Consider the following 27,286-nt stretch of genomic DNA (forward strand, 5'->3'; position numbering starts at 1 on the left):
CACTAATCATCATGTCCAGCATCACCCTGGAGGGCTGCAGGGACCCGCCCACACTGCCGTCCAACCTCCAGGAGTTGGAGGGCAACGTGGGCGGGTCCCTGCAGCCCTGCAGGGCGACACTGGACATGACAGTGAGTAGAGGCGACAAGGGAAGCAGCATCTTCCCAGCAGTGAGATTCGCACTGTACCGCTGGGAAGACACTGCTTTGCAAAAGCCTCGCTTGTTTTGCGAGGTTAAAAGTGGCGGCTTCATGCCACTTTTGGGCGGCCAAGACTGCGTTTTTGCCATCCCTGGGCCACTGTATATTGCCCGTTTGGAAAGGGCCTTTTTTAAAAATCCCACCATTTCTATTGAATATCCTCTTTTATTTTCTTAGATGCATCTTAATTCATCTATCATCCTTTCATCTGGAGCAACCGAATGGCTTAGACAATATGCACTTACTTAGTTTCTGCCCTTTAATAACTGGATTAGTGTATATGTTTGTGTTATGTAGTTAGTGTAGCAACAATGAACTTCCATGACATGAGTGGGGAATCTAGATCTCGCAGGTGCTAGTCTGACACTCTGAACCACTACGCCACATAAAATGAATTATAACACTTAAAGGATTCACCAAAGAGTTTGAGGCTATACAGTTGAGAAACATCTTGCAAACTGCTTCCAGACGTTTTTAAAAATGCCTGCCATTTCATATGAAATCTTAACTACATGCTTTCTTGACTTTCCAACATGTATTTACAGATAGAATTGTGGAGTACTGTGGACAGTACCTTATGATGTAGTCTCTAGTACAAATTGTTTACAAACCTCACATTACAAACATCAGTTTACTGAAATAATTTTGTATATAGTGAAGACATTATTACATCATTGAGTTATATGATTTATCTTTGTCTCTCTATCCAACAATAACATTTTTCTCCTTTCAGTAACTTCTCCTGGTCAAGCTGTTACTGTGGTTACACAGACTGCAGTAACCAAGGAAACTACCATCTCCAAACAAGAAATGCCATCTTCTTTGCTTCTAGAAGTGCCACCACTGGCTGAATTCAATAAGGCCTGGGCAGATCTCACAGACTGGCTTTCTCTATTGGATCGAGTGATAAAATCCCAAATAGTGACTGTGGGGGATATTGATGAAATCAATGACATGATCATCAAGCAAAAGGTATGTAAATATTGCCTTTTCTGCCTGGCAAAAGTTACTGTGATTAATGCAGTGATTTTTGGAGCAAACATGATAGAATTATCTTATGATCTGTAGCCTTCATGTTTCTTACCAAATTTATTCAACAAAGAAATGTCATGTGAGTCATTCTTATGTATGTAATATGCATTCCATTTCACAACTTTAAACAAATATAACAATATTATTGGTAAATTTTTAAAAGAAAGTGAGAACATTCTATATATTGATTTTGTAGAAAACCAATTAATCTGATAGTTCCATGCCAAAAATATAACACTTTTTAAAAGGCAGTGTCAGCTGAGATATACATGATACAGGCAGAATAATTTCTACATTTCCTTACCTTTTAATATTAGTGTATTTCTCTTAAGAACTTTTTGCGAGGCTCAAATTCTCCTGTTATCCTACCATGAAAAGCTCCTCAATCTCCTTTAAAAAGCTAGCTCATTAGTGCAAGTGTTTTGTCAGCAAACTGTTTAAATGTTACTTACCTCTCAAAACCCACAAAAATATGAAAATATATAGGCATAGACAAAAACAAAACTTTAACTTCAGCAACTCTTGTGTAATAAAAGTAATTTGTTTATTATATAGCCTTACAATAATTACCTGCCTTCCAGATTTATTATTAAATATGTAGCTTGCATAGCAGAACTTTAAATGGTACATTTCTGTCCAACTAAGCTTTTGTGGATTGAATTGATTTCCTCTTTTTCATACAACATTGTTCTTATCTCCTTCCAAAGTTGATTTAATTTAATTTAAATGTATTAAATTGCTTTCCAAGTTTAGTTTTATGCCTGATAAAATGAAAGAAGGTAGATAAAATAAATTAATTTTAATTCAAAAGTAAAGCTTATCATAATCATTTTAGCTTGTTCCCTAATTGGGGATCACAAGTAATAGATACCCAAGTAGTGGTTAATGTGCTATCATGTTATTATTTCTGCTAAATTAAATAAATGCATATCTTAAAATTAATAATTCATTTATTTGCTATAAAAAATAAATCTAGAAGTAACTAGTTAAAAAAACAGAACACCAGTCAACACTGAACAATCTTGATGCCTCCACTGAGAAGGCCATGCACCTTAACATCAACCTTAAAAAATGGGAGCATTCAGCAGCCCTGTTCTGAAATCCTAGAGCAGAGGTTCAGAAACTTGTTAAGAGCACTCAGTAGGCACCAACACCATCAAATGTCTGCCATGGGGACTGTGGAACTAATTATAAAATGCTGGGAGTTTTAAAATGTCCTCCTATGATGGAGGCAGCTGTTTCTGAATGAATCCTGAAGATACAAAAAGACAAAGGAAATGAGCAAGACAAATATCACAGTGCACAGTGTTGTCCAAGAAAGGTGTAGTTGATGAAGCACAAGTTACTCATCATAGATTCTACATACGAAAGAAACTTTAGAAGCTACAGGTTCAAAGAACCAGAAAGTGGATGGCATTTATTCCCATTATAAACCAGAGAGGATGTTTGTGTTTTCAAGAAGTCATGGAAACAGTCTTGTGCAAAATGTGAAATGGTTCATTCTTCACAGCAAGGTTTATTTCTAGTCTATTGAAGAAAAAAATATCACTAGAGGTGATGATATTCATGGTTCTCACAACCATAGCTCTTTGTATAAGAGCTAGAACCATGGAGAAAGAATTCTTCTCATTTTTTCTACATGCGTAGCGTGAAACAGTGTAGAGAGCATGTTAATTTGTAGTTCCAGATTAAAGGCTTGGGGGAATGCTGCATTCTTTGTGGTTACTTTCTGACTGATTCTGCAAATCATTTTACCACTAGCATTCTTTTCTGTCTAGCATTCTCCTTAATTAGACGATAGGCAGCAATAGTGGGATTTTGCTGAGTCTTTTCTTCTCTTCAGCACACAAATTACCCTTTTTTTTCATTTTATTTGATATTGTCTAAACATGTAATTAACTTTTGCACATTAACATATTCTATTCCACTTCTCTATAGTGTAATATTTATACAATAAAAACCATGGTATCATGTGTTTATATTTGTGCAGATGAAAGATTTATCTTCTGAATAATATATAGCTTGCAGAAATGTATTTTAAAATGTAGTTTAAATAACAGAACATGGAGTCTTTATCTGTTTTTGTAAGGCAGGATTATTTCTAAATCTTCAACCAGATTTGGATAATAAAGCTAGGAGAACCCCCAAGGTGAAAACATAGATGAATAAAGATAGATTATTCTTTACCCTGGGGAGAACCGAAAGAAAATTGTTTAAAATTTACCCTTTTCTTACCACGAAAGAATGGCTTATAACAAAGATATAAATAGTACAGTTTTGTGAAGTATGGATGCTAAGCTTTTTTCTAATGTCAGCTCCTATAAAATCATTTTAAAATCTGTCAGAAACTTAATCAGAAATGCCCTTTGATCTAGTTTACTGCTTCATGCCTGTTCCTGTTTGATCTAAAAACGCACAAGGTACAATAAGTGTAAAACAGAAAGGACTGTATTTCAAAACAGTTGCTGCAAGCTCACAATCTCCTTTTATACCATTGAAAACCAGTCTCTTTTCTGATTTTTCTCTAATTACTAAAGAAAAGAACAGTAGTACCTCCAAGTTAGTGTTAAATTTTGGTACTGACAACTGTGCTGATCAGGTTATTAGTTTTTAAACTATCATTTTAACTAAAATTATTGTAACTATTACCTTAACTAAAACTAAAGTGTATGGAAAATCTAAAGTGTGCCAAACTGTGTTTTTTCTTAAAACTTGATTATTGCTCATTTTTTTTAAAATTAGTGCTATATAGTATTCTCATCTACCATGCTTTCCCCACTGTCTTTCCCCTTCCCCATTTCCCCTGCTCCCATTTTGTTTTGTTCCACTCCTTTTAAAAAAACCCACAGGACAGAGAAAAGTGATAGATGACTCCTTGGTTGCTTCCAAAGGTGGGATTCAGCTGGTTCGGACCGGTTCTGTAGAACCGGTAGCTTAATGGTTGGCTAGTTTGCCAAACCGGTAATCCCACCTCCACTGAAAGTTTGAAAGGCAGGTGGCGGCAGCCATTATGGGCACCAGCACCAGCATCGTGGGCAGGAGAGGTGGTCAGGAGCCTTTATAAGGCTTCAACCTGGCCCTTCACCCCCTCCTCCAAAACAACCTGATCAGAAGTTTGCTTGGCAAGTCAGTGAGTTAGTTTCCACCACTGTGGGGGCAGCTCCAGTGGGCAGCGGTTCCCCCACTCTCAGCCCAAAGGCCAAGGCCTGGCATGGTAGCGTTTTAACTGGTGGCTGGGGCTTCCTTTCCATGGAGGCCACAAGGCTGGCTGGCTCCTGAGGACTCCTGTGCTGGAGGGAAGCCCCAGCTGCCACTGTGCCAGCCCTTTGGGTGGGTGGCCACAAGCCTCTGGGGGGGGGGGCAGCCAAGAACTCCTGTGCTGATGAAAAGTGCTTGTGGACAGCTTCCCACCAGCACAGGGCTTCCCCCCAGCACAGGAGTCCTCGGCTCGACTCCCAGCCAGCCAGGTGGCCGCCGCAGGGCTTCCTCCCTGTGGAAGCCACTTGGCTGTCTGGGTGCCCAGCCGAGGACTACTGTACTGGAGGGAAGCCCAAGCCACCAGCTTCCCATCAGCACATGGCTTCCCTCCAACAAGGAGTCCTCAGCTCAGCCCCCCAGCCAGCTAGGTGGCCTCTGTGGTGCTTCCTCCCCGCAGCTGGGGCCCGAGCCAGGGGGTCTGAGCTGAGGTCTCCTATGCTTGAGGGAATCCCCAGCCGTCAGCCAAGGGCACCACTGCACCAGGCCTTCAGAGTGGATAATCACATGTAAGTGGGGCAAGGAGAGAGGTGGGGCATGGTCCAGGCATGCAGGGGCCCGATAGAGGCCTTCCGCCCCCTCCCTGGCCCATGGATCCAAAGATCCTTGGGCAAACAAGCCCTCATGCCCCACCCCCCATCCCAGCAACCCTCCCTTGTCCAAGGTTCCAAAGATCCTTGGGCAAATGAACCCTCCCATCCCCCGCCCGTAATGACTGGAATTATGATGTGCTGGTGATTTTGGGATGACAGTACAAAAATCATTAGGATCTGTGTTTTTCAAGCAGCTTTTTGTGCCACTGCATGATTGTTTTGGTGCTGCCTGTAAGGAATGTTGTAGAGTTTCACAGTGCTTTCATTTCATTCCAAAGCAAAAATCATATGTACTCATGAGAATCTGTTTAAAATCATCTGGATCTGGCTTTTATCCAGATTTGTGACTTGGGGCATGTTTTATAATGTGATGGTGACTTTGAGATGACCTGGTGCAAAAAAAAATTGTTTGGTCGTGGTGGAGGAGGGCGGAATTGTGATGTGTGTGTGTGTAAAACTCAGATTTTGCCCCAGGCTCCATTTTCCCTAGCTAAATCTCTGCCTCCAATAGAGGTGCAGGGGGAGGGGGGCAGCAGCCTGCTGCAGGCCTGCCAGGAAACCCTCAACTTGAGGAGTGCCCGGTGGGCCCAGTGCTGCCAGGCTGCCCTCCCTTCAAAGTTGGAACCAGTTGTAAAATTATTTTAATCCAACCACTGGTTGCTTCCCATGGTTTTGCAAGCAGCAAGAGCTCATCCTGTGGCTTAGGATCTCCAGAATAGCAGTGTGGAGGTTGGAGCTAAAAGCAGCAGAGGTCCTGAGGCAGTGGCAAAGCACAGGATGGTCCAGGTTGGTACAATAAAAAGGCCTGGCTTGGTTGAGGATTGGCTTAGGTACTAGAGAGGACTAGCAGGCATTGAGTAGAGTATGGCCTAGGCTCTGGGGATGGACCAGAGCCACTTCCTGCCTTGGCAATCCACTCATGCCATCTTGTTGCCATCAGATCCCATTATAGAGAGTTCAACCAAAGCAGCCAGCTTCACGGTCCCAGCCTTTTTTGGGGAGGAGGGCATAGCTCAGTGTTAAGGCTTCTGTTGGGCAGGCAGGCAGACCCAGGTTCAATCCACAGCATCTCCAATTGAAAAGGACTATGCAGTGGAAGAAGTGAAAGACCTCAGCCAAGCACCCTGTTATTTGGCATGGCTCGTTGTATTAAAAGGATCGGCCCTTATGGGACTCTTGCCCACATGGGGATGAGCAGCTCAGTGAAGGAAGGGGCTATCACAGGCAGATTAAGCTCCTTAACACACAAACTCTGAGAGGCAGCAGCTCCCAGGTGAGAGAACAAGGGTACTTTGAAGACTCTAAACTAGGGGTGTCCAACTCTGGTATTCATGGACTACAATTCCCATCAGCCCCTGCTGTCATGGCCAATTAGAATGGAATTGTAGTCCATGAACATCTGAAGCGCCAGAGTTGGACACACTTGCTCTAAACCACAAGAATGATGGGGGGTGGAGCAATTACTGGACCAGTTAAGTTGTAGACATTGTTGTGTCATTATATGTGCTTTTCTTTGGGAGAATGTTCCTCACTGTCTTTTTGCCCCTTTACCACTAAGACCACAATGCAGTATCTCTGACACCAGACTAAGGATCAGGGTTTTCCTTGTTCACCTTAAGTACAACTGAATTGATTACGCATAAAAACTCAGCTGCCAGTGCAACACATTGTGTCTAAGTATCTAACAGCAGCTAGGTAATTTCTGACAGCTCCCATGCTGTTTCAGTAATCTTTGACCTTGATCTTGTTCTTTGCCCTGATAAATACTCTATGCCAGTTTTTGGGAGACCTGTTGGTATTGGTTGGATGAAACACATGAAATGTGCATGGAGTTTAATAGTGAGAATCACTCCATTACGTAGATTCATTCAGAAGTGAAATAGTCTAATTTGAAAACATGTCCCACATTGGCAAAGATGTAATGGAGTACAGGATATAGAGACATAGCAGTAGTTTATTGAAAGAGAGAGAGGGGATGTGTGGCTTTTCCACACTTTGGTTTAATGAAACTTTTGTGACATTGGAAATGTAATTTAACATTTTGACTTGTAACAAATCAACTTTATCCATTTGTTTTCTGTTTGCATTTTGTAGGTTATAATAAGGCAGGAATGTTGGGAAAGGGCAGAAAAGTAAGTTGGTGACAGTAGGAGGGGAAGTAGCTGAAGTGGTGGGAGAAGGAAGAATTGGAGAGACCACAGGGACAAAAAAAGGAAAGAAAAAGCAAGTAGAGAAACAGAAAGTACGGGGTGAACTACTCTCGTCATCAGATCTTTGTAACATCATAATGAAGCTGGCAAGAAGTGATGTGGACTGAGACTGTGGCTCTGGTTCCCCCTCATGCTTTCCCTAACTGAAACTGGCACCTTGAGCTGCCCTTATCTCCTATTGGGTAAAAAGGTACACATTGATGTGTACCATTTTTTTCATACTGGGACTACAAGAAACCAAAGATATCATTTCAATTACTGAAATGATGGAGTGGAAAGAGTTAACTCCTCCCCCTTCCTCACTCCACAACCCAAGCCCATATTATGCCCCCACAGTTTTAAGTCAAGTATACATCATGTGTACTTGGGATTCAATTAGAAGAAACTTCCACAAATGGAAGCCTGATTACTTTCCAACATGTAATTGATCATTAGCACTTCTGTTATATAATGAAATATAATCTGGAGTTCATGTTGCATTTTTCCTCATTGTTTACATGTGATAATTATTTGTGTTAATTTTTTCAGTCCATAGTATAAAGGAATACTGCTCATCCAGCCATTAAATTGAATATTGATTGTGACTTTCATTCCTCATCAGTAATTAAGTGAGTCCATTACACTGGTTTTCTCCTCCTTTCTGCCTTCCTCCCTGTTGAACTTGAAATAGAAGTCTGGAGAAATAATCCAGCCATAATTTGAGGTTGTCCACTAGAAATTTGGTAGGAATAGCAATACTTACTGAAGAATATTTTTCTATTATATCTATTTCTTGTGTCTACTACAACTAATTTATTTTAGCATTTTAACATTATATTTTTCCACAGTTTTCTAACTGAACTTAATTTGAATGTATTTGTTTACAGCAGTGAAAAAAGTTAGACATTAATTGGGTTTTATATAGCGATTGATAGGAGTTTTAAGCCAAGTTTCCAAGGAAATCCTTGTTGATATCTTGCCTTAGTAACCTCTAACATTTAGAAAAATGGGTAAATTATTTAGTTCCTATAGCTTGTTTTCTTTTAATGGGCATGGAAAAATATCTTCATTGTTTTTAATGAGAGTAAGATAAGAATCAGAAATTTTGAATTAAAAAAAGGAAAGAAAAGAAAAAATGACAGGCGGGGACCTATGAGGAACTTGTGTCAGGCGAGAAACTACTGTCAGTTTCTCTGCACAGCTATCCCCACTCCTCACACCTAGCCCTCCCTCTTCCCTTGGTATGGGTGATAGGAGCAAGTGAAGATGGATGGGTGGAGAAAAGGGGGCTGTGTTTACCTTTATCTCATACAGAGATGATGAAGGAAAGTTAAAGCAGCAACATCTCTGCCACTGCTTCTTAACTATCACTAATTGTTTTCCTTGTCTCTCTGAAGTGTTGATGAATGTGAAGAAGGCAACATTATCTTGTTGCCCTACCAGCTACATTTCCTTTTTGCAGTGTTTGGAAGATCATGTGATCTTGCTTTTTTATTTTAAAAATAATTTTAAATCTGACTCATCCTTTTTTGAAACAAAGTTCAGATTTTTTTTCACACCTGGGGTATAGAAACCTTTGTTGAACTCACTCTTATTTTGTGGATTTATTGATCCATCCAAGTTATATGCATATATGTTGTCAAAGAGAGAACTTTTCCTGTCCAGGCTGTCATTAAAAAATAGATACAAGCATCAATTTTGTGCCTATTCAGTATTCAAGATATCTTTGTCACTGTCACATCTCCTTTTGTATGGACATCTCAGTTCTTTAAAATGTAATACATTTTCAAATATTGCTTCCCACCTCCCAGTATGATCAGTTCAATTGATTTTATTACATTTTAAAAAAGAGAACTCAAATATAGCTTCTCCAGCTTTGTTTTAATGTAAGGCTCTCTGTTGAATAGCTTTTACAGTGTTTAATTTTCTGCCACACAGTAGCTCCTTCCATTTTCTTGTGTTTGCACACAATGAGTGTAAGAGTATACATTTTATATGTACTCTAGCTGTGATTCCCAACCTGGGATACATGCCAGAGCATTTGGGGGGTATATGAAAAAAGTTATGTAATGGGTTTGCTAATATGAGGGTGCATTTTTAAAGAAATGGGTTGCCAAGGAGTACACAAATGAAAAAAGGTTGAAACCACTGTGCTAGAACTCAAACTGTTATATTTGAAAATTCTGGAACCAAATATAATTTTAAATCTTATTGAGATTCTTATTTCTTTGTAAGTTCTAGGAAGAGTTAAAATCATGTTAGCTTACCTGACAGAAGTCATTTTGGTTAATAGAAAAATGACAGTGAAAATCTTCTAATATAATGGCCTATCAGGAGCTATTGTTTACACAATTGAGTTTAAAAGCTGAGATCACTGACCTCAAATAAATTAGTTTTGTTTTGAAGAAATAGCTTAAAGAACTCAGCCACAGAGAAGAAACAACCATGGATCATAGCAGAGCTATGCTTTGCATGTAGAATCTCTGATTTTTCTAATGAAAAATATCTAATGTGACAGAATTGAGAAAGACTTCTGCTGGAGAGTAGGGGGTAAACTGGTCATTAGTCGTACTGGGGCTATTCCTGTTGGGACTCTGCCCTGGAGGATGGTGACTAACAGTCCCAAATCAGATGTAGTCAAGACTAAAGGTATCATAAGTCGCAGCAGACAGAAAACCTGATCAGAGGCATTTGCAAAGGAACAGAGTGCAAGGAGAGGGAGATAAAAAAGGGCCAGCCAAGGGAAATGAGCTGGGGGATGCAGCCCTGCCATGGAAGGGAAGAGCTGCCCACAACCTCCTTCCATGCAGATCCACCCACTGTGTTTTCTACATATCTCTGGCAACTAGCAGGAGTCCGAGAGGAGATAGGGACATGGGAGGCACCTTTGGAAAACCTGAATGTGATATCGTATCTCTTTAAGAACTGCTAGAAGCTCGATGGGTTTTGCCTGGAAGTGATGTAACACCATCAGGCTGACAACAATTTTTAAACTTTAATTCTGCCCCTGCCACGCCTCCAGACTGACAGTAGTCTAAGGAGCTGGGGGCATGAAATGTCCCCTTAAGCATGTAACTGACAACCCTAGCCCAGATGGCAAAGCTGCAGCTTTCCTAATGAATACGCTTTTTGTCTCTTAATCCTTCCCTGCCAGAGAATGTAGATAGGAGGTACTGCTGAGCTGGTCAACCATAGTTTGATTTACTGCCATACCATATGTAAAGACATTTTGTATTTAAGTATTATTGTTTGTTTGTTTTGCATTTTTAATGAACATCAGGTATGGGAAGGTAAGATTGGCAGTGCAAAACTGGAGAAGGGTGAAGAGCTGCTTGATCTGTCTGTAATTTATTCAGAATCATTCTCTCCTATATGCTGTGTCTCCCATAAAAAAATAGTGGAGATCCTGTATCATTTTCCTGTCAGTGAGAAAAGCAGTTTGAGGCTGTTTTTGATTGGGACAAGCAACAAAGAAGAGAATAAAATAGTCTCTGTTCCTTAGCTCTTTGCTTACAACATCAGGAACTGGTCTGCTAAAAAAAGATATAAGGAAGTTGAAATGGCTGGTGGTATGATGTTTGTCTTCATACCAATGGCGTTTTTTAAAAAGAGCTATCAGTTCTGCGTATTTCTTTTATACTCGATTTCTCATTGTGCTGCTCATTTCTAGTATTAAAAATTAACAATGAAATTAAACATGCCTACAGAGTATCAACTTTAAATTCATTTTTAAATATATCACATGAAAAATCAATGCAGTTACAACATAGAAAGGAAAAATATTCTTTTCAGCAGTAATATCAACTTACGACAGTTCATAATTAGTACAATAAAATTATATTTTTCCTCTGGTCCAATATTGTAAAAAACTATTCAGACATTTCCAACTTTTTAATCTATTTTACTTTTCCTTCATTAAATCTTGACATGTTCATCCATTTCAAAGAATATGCTTGATTTAATTTTCATTAATGGACCGTTGGAATTCAGGACTTGTATGTTTGGTGAACAAGGTAAAACAAGTGATCACTTTGGCTGAAGAAAACTTGGGAAAGAAGTCTTGAAGCTCTTCTCTGCCTATGGGCCAGTACCAGTGCAGGTCTCTATCACATACACTGACTATTTAAATGAAAAACAACTGGGGGAGGGGGAACTGGGCATGGAATTGCCCATGTCTTATGTGGCTCAGAGAGTTTTTATGAATGAAAGTGTATCTTTTTCTCTACTATCTGCATGCTCGGGTGGCTGTTCAGTGATCACTTGTTTTGAATATCATGGAAACCTTTCTGTTTCTCTCTTTGGCTGATTGATGGAAGATGACTGAGCAGCAGTCTAAGCATCATGCTAGAAAGCTGAGCTAGCAAGCACAGTGCTATAGTAGTAGGGGTAGAGCTACTACTGACACTCCCAATAGGTGCCTCACTGAGACTTCAGGCTTCAGGAGGAAGTGCATTAATGTTCTGGAAGTACTGCATGAAATATAATATACTGCTTCCATGTGCCTCAATTGAGACCTCATCTTGGCTCATGGTAAAGAGGAAGGAAAAAGAGTTTGAGTCTCCTTACAGGAGAGAAGGGGGGAGGGGTATAAATCCAAACTCTTCTTCTTCTGTTGGCATATATGAATGAGTCATCAGAGATCATATACTACAAGGTGAACATTTGATTGCTCCATGTTCAAATTGTTTTTTTTAAAAAAAGTATGTTAAAAGTGCTACATGTTGCTGTAGCCATTCCATTACTGCTCACACAAAGGAAATTCCACTAAGCACATTTTCCTCTCTGCTCATGTGTCTGGATCCAATCCAGTGCTTTTCACTGTCATCAGTTCATTCACACATTCTGTTACAAGCTATGAACAAACCAATTCTTTTGAAATTAACTGGAAATAAGATAAAGTAGCATAATTACAGTATCATTAGTAGTGTTGGGGGCACATAGGCATGATACTATCTTTGGTCATGATTCTGCAACTTTTGTAAGACTTTCATTTTTATTTCTTTTTGTGAATTCCTAATTCAGTTTTCCCTTCAATTAAGTTATTCACTTATAATTGTTTTATGCTTGCAAGAAGTATCATTTTTGTTCTTTTCTTTTCTTCATATCTTCTCTCAGCTAGCAGAATCCATCATGACACCTGATTTTCAACGGGTAAGCTGCTGCCAACATGACCCCATTAGTTGACATTTCACCATATGCTGACAACTAGTGTGAACTTTACCTTTTCCTTTTTAGTGTCCTTCTGTTTGTGTTCCACTAGATAGTGACAATGGTGACTCTTAAGATTAATTAGGTGGATGCTGCATATATTATATATAACGTTTAAGGTATTGGATATCACATACAAAACCCTTCATGACCTTGGACCCTCATGTCTGTGAGACTGCCTCTCTCCCTGTGCATTGCCATGACACTTTCACTCATCTGACCAAGGTCTTCTTCCAACCTGCAAGTAAGCAAAATCTACAAGTGCCTGTGGCTGTGTCTTCTGCACTGTGGCTCCCACTTTATGGAATGGCCTGCCTAAGGAGGTCAATAAGGCTCCCACCCTCCTGGTTTTATGCAAATCAGGCAAAAACAGAATTATTCTAGAGGGTTTTCTAAGCATTTGATAGAGTTGTGTTATATTAAATGATTCACAAAGTTACTTGGATAAATTATTAGGGAGTGTAGTATATACTGCTGTGTTTAATCGGCTGAAACTACGATGTCATTTTTCTATCACTTAATGTGTCATGTTAATACTTATGCTTTGCTTCAGTTCTGTTTTTATATTTCTGATTGGTTCTACAACCCTGATCTTATTGTACTGTTTGTTGAATGTCTCATCCTGTCAATTATATATTGCCTCCTGTGTAATCTGCTTTACGTTAGAAAGGCAAACTACAAATAAATAGATAAAATAAAAAGAAACAAAAATAAAAAGAGGTGGGAGAGCAACTTTGAGAGGAAAGGCCAAGAACAGTTCAGCACAGTATCAGTTTTTCCTAAGCTGCAACTACTTGACAATGCTAACAGCTCAAATTACCTTTTAAAAATTGACGTCTAAAATGGACAGATTCAGTTGCCACTACCTTTAGTTCAGACCTTTTGTATGACTATATTACTGGTTCCTGAAAACTGGGAAATAGCTGACCAGTAAACATAACACTAGAATGCACAAGCATTGCTTACTGATAATTCCTTACCTATCATAGTATTTAATTTTCTTGTAACTTTCCTTCAGAATGTCACAGTATAAATGACTCACAACATAAATGACAGGAAGATTGTCAATAATGGTAATGATAATTTTAATGTCAATGTGCTTAGAATGTTATCCAACATTTTGTGGAGGCTAGTGGCACTTTTAAGACAAATTAATTTTATTCTATCATAAGCTTTTGTAGACTAGGGAGTATTTTGTCAGATGCAATATAGTGGGTTGTTATCAACTGTATGACATTATTAAAATAAACAAGCAGCAAGGCAAATATCTTATATAAGAGTGGTGCAAAAGAGGATTGGTTGAACCTCACAGGGAAATGGCATTGCAGAAGAAAAAGATGAGTTGACTTTATACCTCACTTTTCTCTACCTTTAAGGAGTCTCAAAGAGGCTTACAATCACATTCCTTTCCCCTATGTACAACAAATACCTTCTGAGGTTGGTGGGGCTGAAACAGTTCTGAGAGAACTGTGACTAGTCCAAGGTCACCCAGTAGGCTTCATGTGGAGAGTGGGGAATCAAAGCTGGTTCTCCAGATAAGAGTCCACTGCTCTTAACCACTATGCCAAGCTGTCCATTAGTATGGAAGGGGAGGGGAATTTTGCTCAATTTGCTCTTTACTACAACCTTCCATGCCATTTGACATTTGGCTTTGAGTAGTGGTCTTCCACCCTTCAACATTGGTTGGAGAAATTACAAAGTCTGTTGAAAACTGCAACTATTTGTTCTAGTTGTTTTAAAATCCAGTTCATGGAGAACTCATGTACACCAAAGGTAAATTTCAACCATGATTTGTGATCCATGTGATTGTGAGTCATGAAATCTGGGTTGAAGTGAACTCGCAAACTGTGGTTTCTGCTAACTGCTATTTGTCACAGTGACAAACTGTGATTAAAGCCATAGCCTGTCTTCAGAGACAGCTACACCAAAGAAGCCATAGTACTGTTGAGCAGGTAGAAAATGCTTTTATTAAATATCAGTGTACTTTGGTTCTTGTTTTGTTGTATTAGTATTGTTTGTAATTGGTTTAATGGAATCGTAAACATTTATGTTGCAAAGTGCTTTCAGAGCTATTTTAGAGGAATGATCCAGTTTATGAAATAAATACTTGAGAAACACATTGCATCTATTCCAATTCCAAAGCCTTTATTGGCATTATAAATTACAGAGTTAGTAGAAAAGAGGTATTTATCTACTAACTGAGACATTAAAACATTAAAATCCATTAAAACATTAAATACATTAAAACAATGTTGAACATTCACAACCACGCCTTGTAAACTGCACCATATAAATTAATTTAACCATTACTGCTATATGTAGGCAATGATTGCGCCTGACCAAATAGTGCCTCAAAAAACTTGCAACATTCTCACATACAAGATCACAGGACCCATTGAGTAGAAAGTTCATCACAGATGGTAACCTCACAGCCTTTGAGCTCTCTACCAATGGACAGATGTACATGGAGCGTAATGACTCGTATATTGGACATTCCAATAGTACATGTTGAACCGTCTCAGCAACGGCCATGTTACATTGACATAACCTGTTCTCATATGGAGTGTTATTATACCTGCCAAGAGTCACAGCGTTAGGTAGCGCATTAAAACGAGCCAAAGTGTACACTCTGCGTTTTGGGATTGCACAAAATGTACAGATAGCTGGCACAGTACATTGCATCTATTTGTATCTGACAGCTGACTTCATCACTTTTGAGTCCATTTGTCCACAGCGGTTAGTGTTTCTTGATCAGCATGGGTTATGTTGCATATAAGGCACTCCCCATACTGTCATGGTATGTAAAAAGTCAGTGGATTTTCCCTTCTTCTTTTTTTTCATACAAATGAACTGGACCAAGTCCATAGGGACCTTTTGTGAGGGTGCACACTATGTATTCTATTCTGTTTCTAGAATGATGAAATTCAAGATGTTTCCATTGTCACTAGGCATCACCCAAGCATTTATTTGTGTTAAACAAAGAAGCATAGTTCTCTGACATATGAAAGTTCAACAGCCTGGTTAGTTCTTACAAGATGATGGCATTAGATTGCAGCCCTAGTGCCAAAGAGGCAAGAAGACAATGAGCTGACCATCCATAACCCAGTGAATACAAGAACAACCAACAATCTTGTGGACTAAAAATTCCCACACCTTTTTTGGTTACAGCAGCTGTCAAAACCTTGGCACAGCATAGTCCATGTCAAACTCTATGCTGCAGATGTTCTGTACCCATTCTGAGAGGTGGGCCATCTCCAATCAGAAAATTTCCTCCTTGCAGAAAGAAATGTCCAGATGACAGATCCAGTGACTTCCTAGGGTTTTAACAATCTTGCCTGCTATGCTGATGACCTTCCTTCTGGCCACATCCACCTTATCCAAGCAGTGAGACCTATGCCAGGAGTACCTTTGTAATAGGTTGCGTCAGAACTGTGTGTTAGGGAGCCTAGACTGCTGAGCCTTCGCCTGCCATGCTAAATCAAGGCCCGTGAAGACTGTGAGATCATTTTTGCCCAGTAATACGACCAAGATGTCAGAGGGCACAGTGGACACAATGGAGGGCTGTAAGTACAAGTGAATCTCATAGCATCCTTCTGTTCTGGTAAGACATAATGATCCTTCCAATCCCAGGAGCCATCCCCAGAAGATATGGGATAGACTCCTGTCCAGTGTACAAAATCCAGACCAACTTCTGATGAGGTGATGAAACTGTAAGAAGACACTATCAGCACCCAGCCCCAAAATGCACTGTATGTAAGTTTTATATGAAAAAGATTTGCAGATGGGTTCAAGAAGGCTGGAACACTAGCCCATCTTCCTTGGAGGCTGCCCCATCCTGAAGAAATAGGCCTCAAATTCCCCCCAAGGGAAGACCCAGAGAAACCAGAACGGCCCTGAGAATACTGGTAAAAGTGTACCAGGTGAATGGTTAGCAGTTTGTGTGAATGGAAAGAAAACGTGGGCAGGAAGGGCACAAGTAGAAAGGCTGGAGTGGCATGCATTGGGCAAAAGTCTGGCCCAGGTGGTGAAAAAAGATGCAGGCATTCACCACAACCCCTCTGGTTCTTTTTGATTACTATATGATCAGGTGGATCACAGAGCTGAAAACTGCCACATCTTGCATCCGAAAACTCAGACCAGAGTATCCCCTTTTTAACTGGCTACCAATTATCCACCCATGAGGGCACTGAAGAAGCCCAGAGTGAAAGCATTTTTTTTTAAAAAAATGCCTCAAACGAGGACAAACAGAATTTTAGCAGCTGCTGAATGAGCCATGAAAAAATTACAAACAGGATGAATCTGTGATGATCAGGTGCCCTTGGGGACAACTTTATCCAATCCTCCATGGTACAACATCTAGCAAAGGAGACACATGGGTCAGAAAAACCATAGGTCTTGCTAAAGAAAGAAATGACTGCATGTGCCCCACCAGGATTCTAGGGGCAAGATGCTGATGCTTCATTGAGGCATTAGAACCATAAATCAGGCACTGGACAAGTGCTGTGGCCCCTAGCATTGGAAGAGAAGGCCAAAAAGTTCAATGTGATAGAGAAATAATATCTCAGAGATGGAAGAATGACCAAGTTGAATACTCCCTGCATTATGGATCTCTTCCAAGGACCAAGAGCTTTTCTGAGAATGGGTCTGGAAATTCACTTTAGGTATCAGCTTGTAGAATCTTTCCTCCCAAAGGTACAAGAAAGCATCTCTGATGCTGTTATTGACACCTGCAACATGCTAAGAACATTATGTTAGTAGATAAACAAACCTAGAAATGAGGACAAATTTGCACACTAAGTGACCAGCTCAGAGCATGATGTTTCCTTATCGATGACCCACACCACTGCTAGGTTGCCTCATAAGAATCAGGTATTTTTGTTCCTAAGGTGCTCCAGCTCAATAATGACTGCCACCAGGACCAGGAAGAGCTCTAAGAGGGTGAGGCTGCAAGAAATTCTGGAACACACCCATTGAGATAGCCATGGTTGGGCAGCACCCCAAAACCAAGCTCAACTTGGAGGGCTGATCCAGTGGCTTCTGCCATAGTGAAATCCTGTTGAAATTTAAAAGGAAGGAAAGCCTTGTTTTGAACTCCTCCATGCCCTTGATCAACCTAATATGGTGATAAGGGGTGAGGGCCCTTAGAATGAACTGGACAAGGCAAATGCAGAAGGCTTGCCAGGGGATGTTGTCTTGGTGAAATTCAAGTACCCAATGAGGGACTGAAGTTCCCTCAGTGTGCACTTTTTGAGGACAAGAACCCTTAAAACCACAAGGCAGACTGAGTTAGGCAGCCCAGCAGAGCCCTTAATAACCTGATTGGAAAACATGAAGAAAAACTCCCTCTGTTACATTTACCAATCAAGGTCCCACTCCCCATTTCTGGCTATACAAGCTACACTTGATTGGCCTAACTGGGGGAGGAGGCTAGGGAGCTGTCAGGCCCCGCCATTCTGGGTCTGCCAAAACGCACAAGACATGCCCGGGCATGTCTGGCTGCAGCTGGACTCCTATTAGCATTGCCCAAGGCCAGAGGCCCTGCCTTTTGTTACTGCAGTAATGTAGTGAATGGAGTCCACCGACTCTCCCTAGAAGCCAAGCCATTCCCAAAACAATGTATGTACCACAACTGTCTTCAGCTGTCCTTTCTCATGCTGATATGGGGGGGAATGCAAAGGTGGGGGTTAACTGACTGTAACTGTAAGGTTTATACTGGGGCCAGGGAGCTGGGGCTTCAGTCTCAGCTACCTGGCCATAGGGGTCAGACACAGTTCTAATAAAGCTCCTGAAGCCATTCTTGAGTTTTGTTATTGACTAGGGTGCCAAATCCTTACAGGAGCCCACGTGGTCACCAAAGCCTCCCCAGTCATGCCACCAGCCAGCTGGCCTGATTGCTGTAGCACCATATCCCCCACCCCCACAATACCACAACTGGGGCACTGGTCAGCCTGGGGCCTCCTGAATGTGACACAGTGGCCTCTAGATTCTGCCAAAGATGTTTTTAAACCATGTAAGAAAATAATGAGATCAAAAGATTTTGATGTTGTGCAAACTCTTTCCACTTAACAAGATCTCATCTTTTCATGCTGTCATTCCCCATTAAAATTCCAAAACTGAACTTTTAGTGGAAGTGATGCTTTGAAAGAACATAGCTCTCAAAACCACCCACATGCAGCATGGCTGTCATATTGGAATAATAAATCTGCTTCCTGGCTGTGTTTCAAAGTTGTCCCCTTTTGCTAAAAAAGAGTAAGCTTGGCTGCCTCATAACCTTAAGTAATCACTGCTGTGGGTGGAAGCTGATGATTCTGCTAGGTTGCTTGTAAGGCCAGAAGATGCTGCTACAAGTAAATCATTAATATTTTTTTATAAGAAATTAGTGAAGTTTAGGAAGGAAAAGTGTGTTTCTTGTTACTATTTTGGTTCTATAGCAACATCTATTTAATAGTGCTACTGGGTAAATAATTGATATTTTTAAAGGTAAAGAATAAAATTTCTGGTTGTTGTGGGCTTTCCAGGCTGTGTGGCTGTGGTCTGGTAGATCTTGTTTCTAACGTTTCACCTGCATCTGTGGGTGGCATCTTGAGAAGTGTAACTCTCTGTGATACACCTCTTAAGATGCCAGTCACAGATGCAGGCGAAATGTTAGAAACAAGATCTACCAGACTACAACCACACAGCCCGGAAAGCCCACAACAACCAGTTGAGTCCAGCTGTGAAAGCCTTTGACAATACAATACAGTACAATTTCTATTTATAATTATGATTTCCTAGAAGGAGAATAAGTGCAGCTAATAAAATGATAATAAAAGCGCAGCTAATAAAATGGAACTATGTGCTGACTAAAACAAGAAATGTCCTTCATAAAAAAGAAACTTAATGGCTTTAAATCACTGAAGTACATTGTTTTGTAATTTAACTCTGAACTCTTTTGCTTACATAAAGGAAGGTTTGTTCCTTCAAATTTTGTTCAGTGCATTGAAAGCAAATACAGTTAGTGATATGATAGAATAGTCTAACCATTAATATCGTTATGCAGATGCACAGAAGATGTGAAATATTTGCATTCTACCATAATTTGTGAATGTGCTTCATAAACATCTGATTGCAATCTTCACCGATGCTTACATATAATCTGCCAAATCTAGATGATTAAACATCTGAGAATCCTTGTGAAACCTATTTTCCTCTTTTTAAAAAATGAAAGGAATTTTGAAATACTGTCTGGGTGTGATTGGTGAGAATTTCCCATTGTAAAACATCCTCTTGAGTAATGTGGGATGTGGAGATTCTTCACCTGTTACCCCTCATAAGAAAAAAGACACAAATAAAAGTCACAGCATTTATCAGACTGCATCAGAAGTGCATTTAGTTCTGAATATAACACAGAACGATAGGTTGCCAATCTAATTCTTATTGGATTCCTGTGCTTTGAAAACTGCATGAAAGACAAAGGTAAAAGTATATTTTCCCTACTATGTACTCCCGTGTTCGGCATGGTTGCTTCTGCTTTTATTTATTTATATTTGTTTACTGCTGTCAACTTGCAGCAACCCGGTAGGACTGTCAAAGCAAGAGACATTCAGAAGTGTCATTGCCTGTCTTTGTGAAGCAGCTCTGGTATTCCTTGGTGTTCCCATCCAAATGCTAACTGGGGCCAACCCTGATTAGCTCCTGAGATCTGACAAGATTGACCTAGCCTGGGCTATCCATATATAGTTCCTTGCCTTGAAAACATTTCCTGTCTTAAAAACACTACTGGGTCAGCATAAGTCAGATGTGACTTGACAACATTATATATGCTTTCCCGTCTCAATCCCTTAGCTTTTACCTGTGTTGCCAACTGACCCGAATAAGGACTTCAACAAGTTGACCAGATCTAATTTAAATAACCATTCTCTTCTGCTTTACTTATTCCACTATTTTAAAAAATCTCATTTGTCTCTGACTAACCAATTAATACCAAACTGATAAGACATCTGGTTTTGCTTCTGCACATGGAGGCTTGTTCTGAAAAGGGGCAAAAATACTACATCTGCCAGGCATGGGCAGGAAATAAGTTTGTTCTGTCAGAGAATTAAAAATCCCATGTAGACTGCATAAGATGACAAAATCATCTTATTGATTTTATTCAGGACAGTGTATCCTAAAATAATTACATTCTAAAATAAGTACTTCCTAAAATAATTACATATGATCCATTTGAAAGTAGCTTTCTTTAATTATATCCAATGGTGTATTAGGTACTGTTGGGGATGATTTATTTTTTTTCTCAATAAAAAACATAACTGGTGTCTCTGTAGGTATCACAGACTATACTCAGCAATGTTCCCTGCACTGTAATAAATTCTGTCCTAGGGAAAAATTTAATAATCTATCCATTAAGATTGTGATTTTGGTATGCATAATCATAAACTTAATTGTTACTTTATCTAAAGTTTGGTGTCCTAGATATGGTTTCAAGTCTAAGTTTTGAATAATATATCTAAACTGGTGAACTTTGAGATGATGGGCAGCTCCATTCAAGGGGCCGTGCTGCCCCCACCCAGAGGCTTCCTAGAGGCACAAGAAGGCTCAAAATCTTGAAAAGCCTCCCTGTCACCAGGAAGCCCTTATTGGGCTCAGTAGTCTTATGCCACCCTTTTGGTGGTGTGAGGTCTGCAGTCCTGGCCACTAGTGCAGCAGGGTAAATGGCCAGAAGGGAGCCAACTAAAGTCAGCTTCACTTTCTGCCACACCCCTGGACTGCCCCCACTGCACTGCCGGCAGGGGCACAAGGACTATGATGCTGAGTCTGGCACTGTGTCCCGCCACTGGGAAGGACCATGGTGGCTTTATGCCAGAGGATTCACCCCTCTACCAGAGACGGTGCTCCAGGGAGGGCAAATCCACCAGTATGGCCACAAGCCGCTCTGACCAGTGGTTTTGCCCCTCTTTCTGGGTAGGGCTGTTAACCAGACTCAGTCCATTTTGTGTGTTAATATTTTAAACTCTTTACTCAGTTATAAAACTGAAAAAGGAGGTGTTCTATTATTATTATTCTGGAGATATCCCATAGTCAGTTCAACATTTCATTTAATTGCTATTTTTCTTACAGAAAAAATAGAATTGAAGAATGTGACAAATAACGGAAAGTAGATTATACTGGCTGAAGAGAATGAAACAAAACTTAGACCTCTAGTAAAGCTTGTTTACATTAATCAAATATAATATCTTTGCAAGGCAATGTCCTGTCATGAAATAAATGCAAGGATCTATTGTGTGTGGGTGTGTAAGTGCCATAAAGTCCCTTCCGACTTATGGTGTCCCTATGAATTAATGATTTACAAAACATATTATTATTAATAAACTTGTTCAGGTCTTGCAAACTGATGGATGTGACTTTCTTGATTGAATCAATCCATTTCATGTTGTGTCTTCCTTTTTTACTGCTGCCTTCAACTTTTTCTAGCAATATTGTTTTTTTCCAGTTAGTCTTGTCTTCACTGCTTATTACAATAAACTTGTGATGTTGAGGGCAAACTGCAAGGCACTTATTTTGCCTACATTTAAACAGAGATTACTGCCTAAACCCACCAGAGCTGTCTTTGTATCTTAGCCTAGACTAAAGAGGATCTAGAGCAGATTTATCATCTAAGAAGATCTGTATTTGTCTTGTAACCATTCTATCATCTTGCCAAAGAAAGGCAAACTGGGCAATGACTGGTTTCATCATTCTTCTCAGGGTTGTTGTTGGTTTTTTTTTACTACCTGATTTAAACTCCAAGGAACTAATAACTGAGTCAGTGATTGATTGATGATGGACAACAGAGACTCATTGATGTGGTGTTTCCATGATTTCAGTAACCAGGATGGACATGGATCTAGAGTAAAAGTGGTAGCCTTCGCATATCCCAGAATCTTGTCAGTATTCATTGTGATAACCAGATCAATATGATCCATAAATGGACCAGGCAGTGTACTTGGGTGTGTATTTCAGAAATGGACCAGGCAGTGTACTTGGGGTGTGTATTTCAGAAAAGAATTTTTAAAAATCAGTTTTTGTGGAGATCTTTTCAGGATTGCCATCTCTAACCTGGAAAAAGAGAAAAATCCTGTAAAAAGGAAACAAAAACACTTACACACCTTCACAAAGGACTCAGCTCTACTATAGCCCATTAGAAAATTTCTGAGTCTCTGAGGGGGATTGTTTTTATGGGAAAGGCACCAAATATGCAGCATATCTACTGGTGATTCTTTTTTAAGGGTAGGGACACCAAATGTGCAGTATATCTGCTGGTGACTCTTTTTTAAAGGTAGGGAAACCAAATATGCAGTATATCTGTTGGTGACTCCCCTTAGAAGAACCCCCAAGTTTAGTAAAGTTTGGGTCAAAGAGTCCAATTGTATGGACCCTACTGTTCCTCCATTGTTTCCCATGAAGAATGGATTAGGGCATCTTAGTGTAACAATAAACTTTTTTCTGCAAAAGAGAGGGAGAGAAATTTATCGTTGCATGTCTCTTTTAGAATTGATGGTTATTTGATCTCATGTTAGTTCATACCGAAGCTAATTCATAATATAGTGGGTGGTGTTTTTTTCACGTAGTATTATTTACTAATCATCACCATTCCTATTTAAACAGCTGACAGACTGGCTTCTAGATTTAGTGCTAGAATATTGCTGAGCAGGATTTCCTATTCAAATAACTAGCCATGTAATTATTTCACAGTGCTGGGCTTAATTCCATACCATCTTGCACAAGTAATCATGTTTTATTTGATTGTTGTTTTGTTTTGTTTGTAGATCCATCAAACATGCCTTGAAACATGGCTATATTTGGGAAACACCTCTATATCTACAACTTTTCCCATCTCCTAATCCAAGTCTTGGTTATTTACTGTAGTCCTTCTTATGCATGTGACCTATTACATCATTCCTTGAAATTATTGGGACAACATTAAATACCTAACTGTGTATAGAGGTGTGTGATTGTATACACTTCTTGTGTTATTTTCTACCACAGCACACAGAAAGGGCTATTGTTGAGAATAATATCCTAGTCTATTAGTTGGAAGAAGCTTGTAATGCACATTATATATTTATACATGTATATATAAGAAACTGATATATACAAAACACTTTTATACTTTTAGGCGACTCAACAGGACTTGGAACAAAGGAGGCCACAGCTGGAGGAATTAATAACAGCAGCACAGAATCTGAAAAATAAAACTAGCAATCAAGAGGCTCGAACAGTCATTACTGATCGAAGTAAGTAGTGAATTCTGAGCTTGTAAGAATACTGAATCACTGTTTTTGTATATGAAACACTCTTGAACTATAATCTGCTACAAAGTTAGGAACACTTAAGGGTGTAGAAATCACTGGGTTTAAAAGGGCCTTACTATTTGAATAAAAGACATAAAGTGTATCTACTCACACATTTTGAACAATGGACTTTGTTACTAAAATATATAGCACAAATATTTTGGTGTAACATGTGGATTACTCTTCTGCATACTATAGTACATAAATCACGACTGTGGCCATGATTGCTAATGCATAAAGCTTGATAAGCTGTATTTTGTATTTTAAACAATTTTACTTTATGGTGTGCATTTAAACAATTTGTACCACTGAGGAAGACCTATTGCTCAAAACATGTTTGGTTTTAATGGAATAAAAAATCATTTGTAATTTTTTAAAGTTTAATTTATCACAAAACATGTGAAGCCATTTTGCCATAGAAGACCAACAGCCTAATCTAGATTGGAGGAAAGCTCCACTGCAACTGGGGATTGCATAGCAAATGTGCCTTCAAGGGGGATTTGGGTGGCACAGGAAGGAAGGAATTTCAAAAACCCTCTTGCTGCCCAAATAGCTCCATAGACCAAATAGGCTTACGCTATGCTTTCTGGGGCCAGAAAAGGGGATGTTCCCAGGCTGGAAGCTCAGTAGGAGCTGACTCAAGTTGGTTCCATCTCCAGGAACACCCCCAAACTAACCCCACTGAGCTGATGTACTCTCTTACACCAACATAGCTTCAGAGTGACAGGCTCTTCCAGGTTTGGGTGCCCATATACTGCTGAGGTGAGTAACCATGCTGGAGCATGGCATGCCCATACCATTTCCAGGACTCCTCCCCACCCACCCATCCACCCACCCACACACACCAGATTGGGCTGTAAGTCCTTGGGGGGGGGGGGGGTTCCTAAAATGTTTCCTTTTGGTAGCTGTAGCTATTTTCATTAGTTCTCCGTTTTTTGTTTCCTTTGCTACTGTTTGTCCCCCATCCTTCTGTGTATCTAGGTAACTTCCTTTAACATACCCTCAATTATTCTAGTTGGAATACAATCCATCTAGATGCATTAGCTGGAGAAGGTGGGTTTGTTTTTTTAAAAAAAATTGTAGTGTAACCATGGGAGTGTGTGAGAAGTACTTTATCTTTCCCCCTCAGATTGCTTTTTTTTCTGAACAAATTTTCCCCACTTCTGCTTCTCCTGCCGCCAGAAAAAAAACTTCATTCACCTTCATACTACAGGTGCGGAAGTTCCAGCTGGAAGTACTTTTATTGGCGTCCTGATCCAACAGGAGATTATCAAGCACCATCTCCCTGTAATGTCATCTTAGAGCAGCTCCCACCATTGTCTTTCATCTTTTTTTAAAAAAAGGGGGAGACTTATGCATTTCTTGGACTCTCATACAGTGGGTCTTCAGTTCCAGGCACTGTTGTATAAAATATTAAAAATTTAACAAACTGAGATATCTCTTATATCGTAATTTAGCTAATTCATTTGCAGGTAATTATCAAAAAGCACACTGTTTTCAGAAGAAATTAATGACAGTATTTCTCTGATAATTGAAACTCCATAATGTTATGACTGTCTGTCTCTCCATTTAATGAAATACTCCCAAAGCATTTGATCTTTTGATGCCTCAGCCTGTGAAAGCTCTGTTAGGGGTTTACCTGTTTTTCTTTGTCTTGCATTAATTTTCAAATAACATTCATAAGAGTAGTTTATCTGCTGTGGAAGCTTAATGAAATCATATGACAATTATGCGAGAGTGACTATGTTCTTTCTATATAATATTATAATTTAGATTTATGTTTTTTTTTTCAGTCTATACAAAATGTTTCCACTCTGTTGATTAAAATGGCAGCTAGGAAAATAGATGAAATAACTATGCATAATTCATAATACACCATTCCTTGTGTGTACGTTTTTGCTACTAAATCTTAGTTCTTGTAGAGATCTTTGTAAAAAAGCTTTGTATGAGAGTTTTGAATAAGATTTTGGGAGAAATGGAGTAATTCTAGAATAAGCTGTTGGAAATTTGGATATACCAATGTTTACATAGTTACAAAATATACCATAAGAAGCAAAAACAAATGTTAAGATTCAGTGCTCAGTTCAGTTGTAGGATTGACAACTCCTGTTTTGGAAATTCCTGGGTATTTTGAGATAAAGCCTGCCAAGAGTAGGATTTGAAGAAGGAGGAAGCTAAGCAGAGGCGTAATCCCTGAGGAGTCCATACCCAGAATTTTGTTTTCTTCTAGTATAGACTTCCTCTTTAGCTTCCGGGAGGACTCAGCCATTTTTGGGAGGTCACAATGCTCCACCTGTAAGTAGGCAACTCTGATTCAGCATTTAGTCAGTGGTTGCCTGTGGAATGGCCCAGTGAGTCTTCAGAATGCAGCCATGGAGTAGTAAGCAGCAACATAACACTTTTAGAAACATGCCCATTCTTTCTTGTGTTTAGGGTTTCCACCCAGCAGCTGGCAACAGGTGGGAGTCCAGAGAGGCAGGAACATGGGGTGTGGGGAGGGGGGTGCCATTGGGCAACAGTGTTAGATCATTTCTGGGTTTTCCCAGGAAGTAACAGGCAGTGAATAAATGGTAAACCTACTTTATTTTAGGTAGACATCACCACAATATCTCCTGCCATTACAAACACAGATGTTCCTGTTGGGAATCTGTGGCTGTATCCCATTTGGTTGATTCCTAGTGCTGCTATTAATACAGTGGTTAATGTTTCATACAGCTTTCAAAATAGTGACATTCTGAAACTTTTGGCTTATAGATTGTGCATGCTTTCTGATCTCTCAGGTTCTACCAGTGTAGTGTGGTATAGTGGTTAAGAGCAGGTAGATTCTAATCTGGAGAACCTTGTTGTGAGGCTCTTTGCTGCATGAGGGTGGATCTCTTTTGTGCGAGGCTCTTTGTCAATAATACACACTACTCCATTGCTGGGGTAATAAATTGGCCATAGCCATTTTATTGAGCAGAAGCGTGAGGCTAGCATGGGTCTGGATCTGGTCATACGGGTAATGTGCTACAGCTCAGCAGGGCGGGTGCCCCGTCCTGAGCTTCGTTTTTGATTGTAGCTCCCGCCGCCGGGCAGACAACTCCTGGCCAGAGATGTAAACCTTCGGCCCGGTTCGGGTAGGGCGGTCACCTTCCGTTTTCGCTGTTGCTGTTCCCAAGGGAAAGCGTAGCTCCCTAGCTCCCTTCCCCTTGCCCTTCCAGAGCCATACCACCTTACGCGCTTCAAACCGCCAAGTACTGGGCTGCATTTACCATGTAAGCATGCAATAACATGGCGGTACCTTCGAGGAGAGATGGGTGGGGCAAAATTGTCAGTCGCACGGCGAGCATACGGCCTGAAGCCAAAGAAGGCTGGCTGTCCCTTTTAAAGTCCTGGCGTTTGTCTCCTTTTTTCACATTTACTTAGCCCTTTCTAGCATGACTCCCCTTCTCTTTACTGGGTAGCATCAGCCGGTCCTCGCTTCTCTCCACCCCTTCGAAGAGCACCAAATTTCGGCGCGA

At 40.0% G+C, this 27,286-nt stretch overlaps 1 protein-coding gene across 3 annotated transcripts in view; it reads left to right on the plus strand.

Annotated features, from left to right (window-relative positions):
- Positions 1-27,286, plus strand: part of DMD (dystrophin) — a 1,175,169-nt gene that overhangs the window by 798,588 nt on the left and 349,295 nt on the right. For all 3 annotated transcript variants that reach the window (XM_048495459.1, XM_048495460.1, XM_048495467.1), the window contains 2 exons: positions 934-1,172; positions 23,612-23,729. In XM_048495459.1, the coding sequence (XP_048351416.1) occupies positions 934-1,172; positions 23,612-23,729 (357 nt within the window). The remainder of the gene's footprint in view (positions 1-933; positions 1,173-23,611; positions 23,730-27,286) is intronic.

The sequence above is a fragment of the Sphaerodactylus townsendi genome, linkage group LG04, assembly GCF_021028975.2.
Source record: "Sphaerodactylus townsendi isolate TG3544 linkage group LG04, MPM_Stown_v2.3, whole genome shotgun sequence".
NCBI classification, from domain to species: Eukaryota; Metazoa; Chordata; class Lepidosauria; order Squamata; family Sphaerodactylidae; genus Sphaerodactylus; species Sphaerodactylus townsendi.